The 12,676-nt window shown below is 27.2% G+C and overlaps 1 protein-coding gene across 1 annotated transcript; it reads left to right on the top strand.

The window, feature by feature from the left end:
- Positions 1 to 527: 527 nt before the first annotated feature.
- On the top strand, positions 528 to 12,403 carry LOC129971511 (eukaryotic translation initiation factor 5-like). The gene is made up of 13 exons (XM_056085345.1): positions 528 to 602; positions 756 to 863; positions 4,209 to 4,338; positions 4,778 to 5,041; positions 5,172 to 5,253; positions 6,032 to 6,204; positions 6,795 to 6,911; positions 7,635 to 7,787; positions 9,283 to 9,432; positions 10,272 to 10,433; positions 10,518 to 10,682; positions 10,994 to 11,128; positions 11,209 to 12,403. The coding sequence occupies exons 4-13, from the start codon at positions 4,967 to 4,969 to the stop codon at positions 11,329 to 11,331; spliced, it is 1,335 nt and encodes a 444-aa protein (XP_055941320.1). The 5' UTR covers positions 528 to 602; positions 756 to 863; positions 4,209 to 4,338; positions 4,778 to 4,966; the 3' UTR covers positions 11,332 to 12,403.
- The last annotated feature ends 273 nt before the right edge of the window (positions 12,404 to 12,676 follow it).

The following is a 12,676-nucleotide window of genomic DNA, read 5'->3' as shown; positions in this document are numbered from 1 at the left end:
TCATTTTGAAATTAGATTGGAAATATTTTTTTTCTCAAATGCATTAATGTGTTGTTTCATTTAAAGATTCCTACTTCTTTTTTTTTTTTTCATATTAAGTGTTAAAAAATACGAATGAAATGCAAGAAATTAAATGCATGAATCATTTTTTGAAAGAAGATCTCTCTATCGAATTTGTATTGACAACAAATGTCCATTTCCAAAGCATACAGATTCTGTGTCTATTTTCTCCTTTCCGAAGAAATCACGAACATAGATCAGATTCTTGGAAATCGCGGGCCTTATCTCCTTCTCACGAAACACGTTTCATTATCCACTACGTCATTTGAGACTGCACTATTTATATATAATATCTTTTAAAATATTATCTTTAGAATTTATAACTCTTGAAAACCAATTGTTTGTAACTAAATGTTTCTTTTCCCGTGTTTTAAATTTTGCTATAGCTTTTATATTCATGAATACTTGCTTGATACAAATTCGTAAAAGAATTTTGAAACCCTCCTTTTCAAACAATATCTGGCAATTTTTATTTTCGCACGAGGCAGCGCGCTCCATCTACTGCGTAGGAATTTGATCAGTTCTATTTCTCCATTTAAGGGGTAAGGTAGTCAAAATTTCCGGGTTAGAATTAGGCTGTAGAAATATTTTTGTAGTATCTAATATCTCAATAATCCAGTACGATATAAGTGTTCATCTTCATAATTGGTTATGCTGTTTTGCTTTTTCTAATTTTTACTAACTTCTTCTTTCAGGGATTTCGCACTGCAACAGAGCAGTTGACGCCATATCTGCTACTGTTATTTTATCGATAAATTGCGTAGATACACAGTTTTATATGACGTCTTTATTTTGTTTGATCGGTAAGTTTTTCTTTGATTTTATTTAAATTTGTTTAATATAAACTATTATTGACTAGCAAAAATTCGTTAATTATAGAAAAATGGCCGACTTGGCCTTGTAATGAATATTCTGATAAGATTTCATTTCTGGCATAATCGTGACACGTGGGCATTGGCCTGTTTATTTAAAAAATCTATTTCGAATGAATTAATTTAAATACTGGCTTTGTAGATATATAATTCAATACATTACGTGGACTCAGTTGCAGTATCTTAATTGCTTGTAATATCTTAATTGAGGACAAATTCAGTTAATTTAATGGAACATATGTTGACTTCGTGTTATCTCTCTTAAGATAATTTCATCGAATTTGAATGTTAAGAAAGTTTATTGATATATAGTATTTCGAGTGTTCACTAGTTATTAATAAAATATTTTTGGTAAAACTTTTTGGGAGAAATCAGAATGATTGTTCGATGATTTGTCAATACATAACGGCAAGTTTTTCGATTGTTATGAATATTTATTACCTTAGATTGTACAATTTTTACTTTAAACTATTAAAATGGAATTTTGTATATTTTTAATAGATTATATAGTTTTTAAAGATGGCGACTTTTGAGATGTTGGTTTTAACTTCAAACTTCATTATCGAAAGTTACTTGTTATAAGTTGCTTTTAATAATTTATTTTATGCAAATTTGTTAATGTAATAGTTTGTAAAAAAAATGTAGTACGAGATCGCATTGTGTTAATTTTTTGGTAATGATGCAATCTGGTGCAATCACAAAGTATATTTGCTGTCTCATTTGGAAGAAATTCTGCATTTTTGGCAGAAATAAAATGTAGCTAACAACAGTGATCTCAGAATAGCAATTTTTAAAGCACATTTCTGAATAAAAAACTTGAGATTTAAAATATATTCTGAAGGTAAACATAAATAAAGGTGTAATGAACAAGGTTTTCCTTCATTGTTTTAATTAAAAAATCTTGCATCTAGTGTTAGTTTCCTTTTGTAAATTAAAATTGAACTTCATTATACATCTTTGATTGATAGAGGAAATTTTTCTGTATTGTTTCATATTGATTTATTATCTTTAATAGAATGAGTTGAACTTATTTCTTCCTGTTTGAAGATTAATAAGTGTTTTCATTAGGGTTGGCAGTTTTTATTCGCAGTATCTATTGGATTATTCATGTATGTCACAATTTTTAAGTTTCATGTTGTGCCAAGTATTTTAAATGATATAAAAGTTAACTTATTAAATAGTTGTAAATTGAGTATGTTAGGTATGTTAATGTAGTTTTATCTTTAAATTTAAAATTAAATGAGTTAAAACCATTTCACTGTAAAGAAATATTTTTGATTTAAGGTATACTGACTTATAATTGAGATGGCCATATGTTTTAACCATATTGGAAGCTGAAAAAGAAACATTGCATGTTGATTCTTTAATATAATTAAAATTATTTGAAGTAAAGCATTCTAATTTAAAAAAATACTTTTAAAAATAATAATTTTGATTTTATTCATATAGAATATTTTATTACAGAGTTAAAATATTCTTATGAATGATTCATATACATATCAGCATCTCATATCTATTGTTCTACATTAGTCATTTTTAGATGCCATTCTTGATAATGATGTAGATCCAAATCAGGTTCTTGTCTGATGAAATAATTTGGTTTTAAATACTGTGGCGAAATAAAAAATTATACAGAAACTATTTAAATTTAAAACTAGCATTAATATATTACATGAAATCTGAATTTTTGACTGTATTTTTCACTTGATGTAACAATTCTGACTTGATGTTATCTGAGTTGGAGGAATTTTAAAAAGTTGGTTTGGAAATCAATTTACAATCATGCCAAAATGTTTATAGGATATTCCACATGTATGCAATTGATATATTTTTACACTGTTGTAAGATCAATACCAAAATTTGCATCTAAAATCTTTATTTCTTAGTGTTTTCTTAGTTTCGTTTCTAGTGAGATTTTAAGTGTGACTTGTTTTTTGAATGTCTTGTTCATTTGGTTTTAAAAAAATTATTGTAAATTTACTTGGAATGTTATGAAATGTCAAGAGGTATATGATAAGAGAAAAATATTCATGTATTCAGTATAAAATGAAAATTTTAATTTCATCTTTTTTCCTTCTGGTTGTTAACAATTGTTCAATTTTTTGTGAAATGATACTTTATTTAAAAATTCCAATAGTGAATTAACCATTGAGTCTTTATGTAAAATTGTTTTTTTATACCACTAGATTTTTTTTCTTTGTTAAAATTGTTATCTTATTGTTTTTCAAAAATTGTATCAACTATGTAGTTATTAATATTTTTAATGGTAAAAGTAAAGTTTAAGGTACGGACCCTCGCCAAAATATCGCCAAATGCTACAAAATTCGCCAATTGTCCTCCATCTTAGATTGCTCCAAAATAGCGCTATTTTTACTTAAAAAATGATTCTAATGGGGGGGGGCCAGCCCCCCAACCCCCCGACACAGAATAATTAAAATATCATTAAAAAGACTAAATAAAGCAATTTTTACCTAAAAAATGATAAAACAGACAAAAAATTAACCCTTTTAACGATTCTAATGGGGGGGCCAGCCCCCCCAACCCCCGACACAGAATAATTAAAATATTATTAAAAAGACTAAATAAAGCAATTTTTACTTAAAAAATGATAAAACAGACAAAAAATTAACCCTTTTAACGATTTTGGTTTTCTCGCAGATCTTTTAATGTAGTGCACACTATCACGACAAACCCAAATCCATCCATCATTCGAATCAATCCTTTCAACCAAATTCATCTTTTTCCCACATTTACAACACACATACTCATTAGCAATCAATTTCTCATTCATACACCATTTGATCACATCCAGTTTCGGAGCCTTTCGTAAGTCCAAAAAAAAAGAAAGATCATACAAACCAGCATCGTCATCGAATTGTTTTTGGATTTGAAAACGAGGCAATTTTTTAAAGATAGCACCCATCACGAGAAGCACGTGTTCACAAACTAACCCTTTCGAGGAGAAAAAACAAACGGAGTTACAAGTGGAAAAGAGCGACCCCTGACCCTTGCAGAACAGACCAATTTAGGGTTGCCATAGGATAGCCACCGGTCAAGCAGGGTTTATCATATTTGGCAATTTATCGCCATGAAAAAATTGAAATTTGGCGCCGTACCTTAAACTTTACTTTGGCCTTTTTAATTTAACTTTAAAATATTTTTTGATTATCTATTTAAAGTAGTCTACAGTAGCCTTTATTACTAATTATACTGTGATTTATAATTTTTACTTATATTGAATAATTAAAATTTTGCTGTGAAAATGCCTTTCTCTAGAACACTTAGGACGTGGAAATCCAGCTCATTATCAGGAAGAGTCATTTGGTTCATCTAGTTCGACGATAATAGACTTACAAAGGTTTATGCATTGCCGAAAGCAGTGGAATAACAATCGGCAAGCAGTAAGGTAAGTAGTGATTAATGAAAGCTGGGGTGAATAAATAAGTTGCAAGAAGTAATATTTAGTTCATATATTTGTATCTAGAATTTCATGGAATTTCCATTTAGATTTATAAATATTGCTTCTTTTTTATAGCATTTTTGGAAGAAAGTATATTTATTCTAAAATTTGATTTTTGTAATATTGTATTATGTGGAAGTAGTTTTTTTTTTTTTTTTTTGCTTCATTTATTTTAAACTATTTTTTAAAAGTAATATTTTTAAAATCACAATGAAATTTAAATTTATTTAAAAGGTTCAGAATATTAAAATTAAGATTTATATTTTAACTTCATGAAAGCATAGATATATTTTGTTGTTGTCAATATAGTAAACTTATAGTCTTTCACTTCTAGAAAATTGTTTTGAAATTATCTTTTGATAATTTTTTTCCCTTTCTTTTTTAGGGTGCTTTGTAACCATCAAAAATTACGGCCTTTCAGATCGTGACTTTTCATCTCCTCAGCCTCATCTCCCAGCAATCTGTTCTTAACAGCAGGCAGGGAACCTGGCAGGCCAGTTTCTTGCAACTTTCTCTCCACCCACATTTGCAACAGCTCTCTGATCCCTCCACTTATTAATTTCAGCATTCAATCATGAGTAACGTTAATGTCAATCGTAGTCTTTCGGACCAATTTTACCGCTATAAAATGCCAAAGCTCCTTGCCAAGGTAAGTGTATCAGCTCAGTGTTCTGATCGGTTGGTGTTATCAATCTATATATCAATTATCAATCAATTTTATATTATATAAATAAAATATATCTATATTATATGATTTTATAATTTAATTTTTTTCATAGGTTGAAGGGAAGGGAAATGGCATCAAAACTGTAGTGGTAAATATGGTTGAAGTAGCTAAAGCTTTGAATAGACCTCCTACTTGTAAGTATCCTTGGATTAAAATTTCTGTCTATTTCTAAAATTAATTATGTTTATTAATTTTAACAGTTAATTATCAAGATAATTTAAATATTATGCCTAGAAATTATAAAACTTCAAATTCATTAAAATCTATTGGATCATAAACTTTGTATAACATTTATCTATCGACGTATGTACAGCTTTTTGGTTTAATGTTTTTAAGATTGTTTATGTGCTTACACATAGAGTTAAATTTTATTTATAGAGTAATGGAAAAAATACTAATTTTTTTATGGGTATGGATGTTAATTATTGTCAATATTTTAAATGTTATGAAATCCTATGTATTTTAATAACCACCTTTTTTAAAAAAATTTGTCATGTGGTAAAATTTTTTAAGAACTTTATTGACAGTCTTTTATATTTAACTATTGTTGGAAGAATATAAATTTTTGTATTTAATGTTTAAATTCTGCAAACTAAATGTTGTCTAAAGATTATCTCTGTTGTGGAATTTGCTAATATTATTCATTTAAAAATGGAGGTAATATTTAAAGATCATAATGAAATTCTGATTTCAATGTTTTCTTTTTTGTACTTATTTTTTTTTAGTCTTTGTTGATTAATTATTATATATAATTTGAAGCTTTTTCTTTCTGTTTGAATTGATAGCATAGATTTATAAACAATTATTTAATCTATGCAAGTTTAATTTTTGTTGACAAATATGAGTTTTTCTGTGTTAATGTATTTTTTATGCCTTGTAATTCAAGAATTGCTTTTTTGTATGTTTATATAGATCCCACAAAATATTTTGGATGTGAACTTGGAGCACAAACTCAATTTGATTTGAAAAATGAGCGTTATATTGTTAATGGCTCTCATGATGCCGCAAAGCTTCAGGATCTCTTGGATGGTTTTATAAAGCGTTATGTTTTGTGTCCTTCATGCGACAACCCTGAAACTGTACTTGTAAGTAATTTTCTTTTTTTGTACAGGTAATATTAAGTGCAAAGTATTAATTTTGATAATTTGATCCTCTTCAATAAATTATCTAAAAGATTAGATATTGGCTCCCCCCCCCCAAATTAAGATTTAATTTATTCAAACCTGGTCTCATGCTGGCTTTTTTTTTTTTTTTTTTTTTTTTAGTTTTAAATTTCTTGAGTCAGTTATATCAAGGTTATATTTTTCTAAATAAAACTTTTCATACTTTATATCGGGTATTTTACATATTTTTAACTTTCATTCTTGTCTTTAAACACCACTGATGGCACTTTGGTCTTTGCCTACTTAAATTTTAATATAACTTTTGATTCTGTGCAGTATTTTGAGTTTGTGTTTGTCTTTAATGCTGTTACGAAATAGATTCAGTAATCCCTTTCATAAAATATCAAATCAAGATGTTTAACTTTCAAGATAAATGGATTTTCTAATAATATTTGTCAGTCATGAAATAGCTTTCCTTTGTAAATAAGTATTTAATAATTTTCATTAAAATATTTGGATTTTTAAAACTTTATAATAAAATGTTATTTCATATTATAAACTTTTCTTTCTAGACTGTCCTCCCTAAAAAAGGTGTTATCAACACAAAGTGTATTGCATGTGGCTATAGTGGTCAGCTTGATTCAACCCATAAATTAACTACGTTCATATTGAAAAATCCACCTGGACAAGTAAGTAGAAAGTCGTTTACTTCAATTTAAAATAAGAAGCTAGTTTCAGGAAGGTAGCTAAACATTTATAAATCATTTATATTTTTGAAATGTAGTTTGGTTTAAGTCCTATACATAGTGTAAACTGTCATTTTCTGTTTGTCTATTGCCAACTAAATTTATCAATTCAATTTTTTTTTTTTAACTTTTCATTTTTTACAATTTCTTTAAATGTATGATTAAAAATTGTACTATTTATTTTCTACTGAGATTATGTTTATTCACTTTCTTCTGGTTTATAATACAATATAATTAAACAAAATTCAAACATTTTTCAAAAACTCTTGTTAATGAATCATGTCTGTAATTGTTTAGTTTGCCCCTTCTTTCAAAACTTATCTTTTAAACAAATTAAGATTGTAACAAGAAATTTTTTTTTCCCCCAGTTAAATGTAATTTAAAATTAAGAGTGCTTGTTAAATTCTTAAAGAATATTAAACAAGTATTATTACTTGTAATTGTGGTAACATAAGAAAACAAACTTTGCACATAATTATTTGAACTGCTATTGCCACAGATGAATGAATTTATATGTAATTAATCTGTTTTAAAAATCTTTTTTATTAAGTGGGTTATAAATAAACATGTTTTTTTTTTCTATTTTATTATCTTTTTACTTTTTTTATTTGCAAATATACCTAATTTGATAATACTCAAAATTAAACTAACAAATTTGTGCTGTAGGATCCTACCAAGACATCAACTTCTACTACAAAGAAGAGCAAAAAGAAAGGTAAGGATGAAAAAACACCCAAGAAGCAGCAGAATGGCGATGATAGTGGATCACACAGCCCACAACATGATTCTGATGATTTGGAAAATGGATCACCTGAAAAGGTTTGTTTAATATTCCTTTTTGTATTCTATTCAAATTTAATACAGTACCAGGAGATTAAATTGTTACTGAAATTCAACATTAAAATTTCTTAAATGGTGTTGAACAGGATACCAGAAAGTCGGATATAAAAGAAAAAGCAGAGAAATTTTCAAAAAAAAAAAAAAAAAAAAAAAAAATCAAGAAAATTACTGAGTATTTTGCATAATACTGCATGTGATTGGCAGTTCTGCTCTATCATTTCTTTACAATCAAAATATGAGGAATTCTCAAACCGAAGATGCAGAAAAGAATTGAATGAAAATTTGAAACAATAAAAGAGTAAAGAATAAAAATTAATAGTAATAAACACCTTTGGCTTTTCAAAAGTTAGATATTACAAGCCTTAAATTTTTTTAAAGTTCTAAATCATACTTTTCTTACTGCTTGGTTTTAGATTTGGTAGTTCAATTTTGAAATTAATTTTTTATTTTTTGTGTGTTTAAGTATAATAGGCAAGCAATAGTTAATTATTGGAGTTTTTTTATAATTTGCAGCATTATATGTATTAATAAATAAAATTAAAAAAACTTTTTATACATTTATATTGGCTTTTTTTTTATTAGAGCTAAATTTCTTGATTTCTGAAAGAAATATTTTGGTAATTTCTGTTTTCTTTGTTAATATATATAATATGCTGTAACATTTTTTATGTAGAGCTCTTTGCATGAATATCAGAATTGTTGAATTATTTTAAAGTTTTGTGCAAGGAAAATAGTAGCTCTTATTGTTAACATAATTTGATTTGTTATAAAGAGCAGTTTTAAAAATTCTTAGTTTTAGAATTTTGTTAAAATATATATGGTAATATATTTCTTTGTATAATAATTTTATTTTAAATTAAATAACTAAATTTTTTAATATTGTATGTTATTTATATGTAATTTTGAGTAGCGAGAAAACAATGAGATTAATATAATTTGTAGCTTTAAATCAGAGAAATGCTAAAAGTTTTATCAAGAAAATTCTTTTTACATTTCTGTAGCCACATCCAGTCATGTGCATTTAATTTCATTACTTGAAATTTATTAACCCTTTGACTATGTATTCTTTTAAAAACCCTTTGCTTCAATTTTTTTTCTTTCTCTCTCTTATTTAAGCGAAGTAAACGAGCTCTAAAGATTTATTTTTCTAATAACTTCCAAGAAGTTGCTTTATAATCTATTTAATTTTTAAAGGTTGATAGAGTGTGTCATGTTAGTAATCAAAAGGATTAACTGTAATATTTTACAAATGTTAGGATGAAATGTCTTTTCTCAGTAGTAATTATTGAATCATTTATCCTCATTTTACATCTTTATAAATTTCATCTAAATATGATATAGTGAAGAAATTCTTCTTAATAGCTTACTTTGACTACATACAAAAAATTTTATATAAATATTTTTATTATTTGCTGTATTAATAATGGGATTAGTAATAATTAAGAAATATTCTATTCATTTTGCACATTTTTAGGACGATGATGACTGGTGTGACGATACAGATGCTGAAGCCGTTGCTAGAAGAATGGAGAGTTTAACATCTGGAGCCAAAGGTCTAATGCTCAACGATGACTTGGAAAAATCCCCCCAAGAAAGACTTGATTTATTCTATGAATTTATTAAGGTAAATTTATAACTTCTAAAATATTTAGTTGAAAACACTAAATTGGATAAAAATTGTTGAATTAGATTATGGCAAATTAGATTGTGGAATTATGGTTCTATATAATGGAATTACAATATATATAATATATATATAGTATGGAAAAACTAAAATACACATGCATATATATAATATTTATGAAAAATTACCAAATATACTGAAAATGCCCTTTTTCTTAATCTTCACTGACCGTAATTTGAATAACATTTTTTAAACATGTGTGGAGAAGATAGTTTCTTGTTCTGGCATTAATACAAAAATACTAGAGCCAAACTTCATAACAAATATGAATATGGCAGTTATGAAGTTACACTTGGCATTGATGACTTAAGAAAAGCAAAAGTGTTTTCTATTGAATGAAACAAAATTGTGTATGTTTTAAAAAATATTTCTTTTTTATATTTAATCATTGTTAAACGTCTTCAATAATTTTTTGATTTTTGTGACATATGTACTATATTGGTAGGGAATGAGGCTGATGACTAGTTAACCAATGTTGTAGAGCATACACTGTCTGTTAAGAATTTAATTTTTACCTTTTACGATTCTAATTGGCAATTTAAGTGGGATCTAAAATTTGTAAAATGTATATATAATCACACAGCAGTGATAATGCTGAAGAAACAAATCATTAAAAAATATTCCTATAAAAATGTCTTTGTTAGAATTTAGCTTATTTGAATTATTTTATTTCTTCCATTTCCATATCCCATTATGATTATAATTGAGTTGATATAAAAACTTTATGATATGCAAGTTGTAATATTTCATTATGAATATAATTTTTTTTCTTTCTGCAGAAACACAAAGAAACTGGGAATATAGAGAACCTGCATAAAGAGGTGGTTGGTGAGGCTGAGAGACTTGATATTAAAGATAAGGCTGTGCTGGTCTTATGTGAGTTGTTACTTGGGGAGAATATTCTTCAAGAAGTTAAAACTCATCGACTTTTGTTTTTGAGAGTAAGTTTTGAATTTTTTTTACTCTTTCGTGGATATTAAACATCCCTTTTATATGCTCCTTAATATAAACTTTTTTTATTTTAGTTCACTGCTGGGAATCACAAAGCCCAGAAATATCTTTTGGGTGGCTTGGAGCAAGTAATCAAACTGCACAAAGATGCTCTGATCAACAAAGTTCCGCACATCTTGAAAGCATTTTATGATACCGACATCTTGGAGGAAGAGGTTTTGATTGATTGGTCGCAAAAGGTGAATATGAAGTTTGAACTTTTCACAACTAATGAAAGTTTGTGTTTTAATTGTATATAACTTATTGGCATATAAAACTAATCAATTATAATAAACTCCATGTTATTATTTTAAATATGCTCAAAGTGTATTTTAAACGAAACTTTAGTTTTCTGTGTAAATTCTTAATTTAAGTGGCCTAAAATGAACATCATTTTTTAGTGTTCTTATTGTTAATATTTAACAAATAATCTTATGCAATTTTTTTCTTTCTATTTGATTGCCAGTTTAATAGTTTTTTAATTAAATCCTGCACTTGTACTATCTTTTAGGTGTCTAAAAAATATGTAAGCAAGGAAGTGGCCCAAGAAATACATGACAAAGCCAAACCTTTCATCAAATGGCTCCAGGAAGCTGAGGAGGAAGAATCTAGCGATGGTGATGAAGAGGAGGAGGAAGAAGTTGAAGTAAGTGGAAGCTTTTTGAATTAGAAAATGTAATGTATTTTACTGTATGTATGATATTAAATTGCAATTTCTTTTTATAGGTTGTATATTCAGATCGTCACATCAGTACATCCATCAGTGTTGAGAAGGAAACGCCAAAACCTGCGAAACCTGCAGCCCCCGTTGATAATGATGATGATGACTTGGACATAGATGCCATATAATCTCTTTGCTAATTACATGTCATAGCACATACTTTTGAATTTGTGATATTCTTTCTCTGTTAAATTGTATCATACTTGGTGTACTATCTGCATAAAATATGCTTTTTTCTCTTAAATGTTTTAAAACTTTGTGAGTAGTTTTTGAACTTTTGTTTGATTTTTTCTTGTTGAGGGTCTTGTTCTTTTGAAGAATCAGAACATGGCAACATGCATTGATTCTTTATTTTAGGATGAAGTATTTAGTCATTTTTTCATTGTATTTTGTAAAGGTGTAAAAAGGAGCTTAAATAAAATGAAGTTTGCATTAGTAATATTGTATTTAATTGGCTGCTTTATTAGTGTTCATTAATAAAATTATTGTAATATTTTGAAGGCTACATTTTGCTTGTCATGGAATCTAATGAATTAAAATAGCTTACTTTGTTCAATCATTTTAGTGTGCAGTAGTATGATTTTTATTGTGGGGAACTGTATCTGCTGAGAAAGGGGGGTCTTCATAATTTTCAAACAATCTCAAGTCAAAATTGCCCAGACCTAAATTTGATGGATTGTAGTTTGTCAAATGTGAGAGAAAAATAAACTAGATACATTGTAAAGAATATTGTATTTTTGAAACTACTTATGATAAAAATACTTGCAAAATGTGAATTTTCAATTATTTTAGTGTAAAAGTGTATTTTAAGGAATTTCAATTTTAATGCTTTTTATGAGTAAAGTGTTTGTAGGGCTTACTTAAAGATGCTCATACATAATGAAAATATTGCAAGACTCGGATAATTTCCATTGTCTTAAACTGTATATAAATCGGAAATGAATGAAACTGTAGATGTTTTTATTGAACAAAAGCCCTGCAAAATTTTCATCAGGGATTGACTTATTTTGTATTAATGTGAACAAATTTGGCAAGTGTCTGAATATTTGGAGTTAGTTCTGGTGTAAGCCTCTTAAAAGATTTGGTTTCAGCTCTGGATTTTTTAGTTCCTTATTTTTTCTGTTTTTTGAATCATGTATATGTCCTTTGATAGAGAATTCTATGTACGTAATGTAATAAAATCTGTTACGCATTTTAAAAGCTTCTTTATTTATTGTTTTAGACTTAATCTTACACACACACACATATATTTCTATATATAATGAAACTGGAATGGAAGTTTTGAGGGATTTTACTCATATGAGATCATATAACTGCAATATAAGGGAAAGTGAGCAAATGGGTATTTTTCTAACATAGATTTAAATTGATATTGGGTATTTATGGGTTATTTTTAATATGTTGCTGCCAGGAATGGTAAATCTTCCATCTATTCTAATTTTTGATAGTAATCTTTATATTTTGCCAACTTTG

This window comes from Argiope bruennichi, chromosome 6 (genome assembly GCF_947563725.1).
Source record: "Argiope bruennichi chromosome 6, qqArgBrue1.1, whole genome shotgun sequence".
In the NCBI taxonomy this organism is placed as follows: Eukaryota; Metazoa; Arthropoda; class Arachnida; order Araneae; family Araneidae; genus Argiope; species Argiope bruennichi.
The sequence above is the reverse complement of the archived record's forward strand: the minus strand, read 5'-3'. Positions and strand labels throughout refer to the sequence as shown.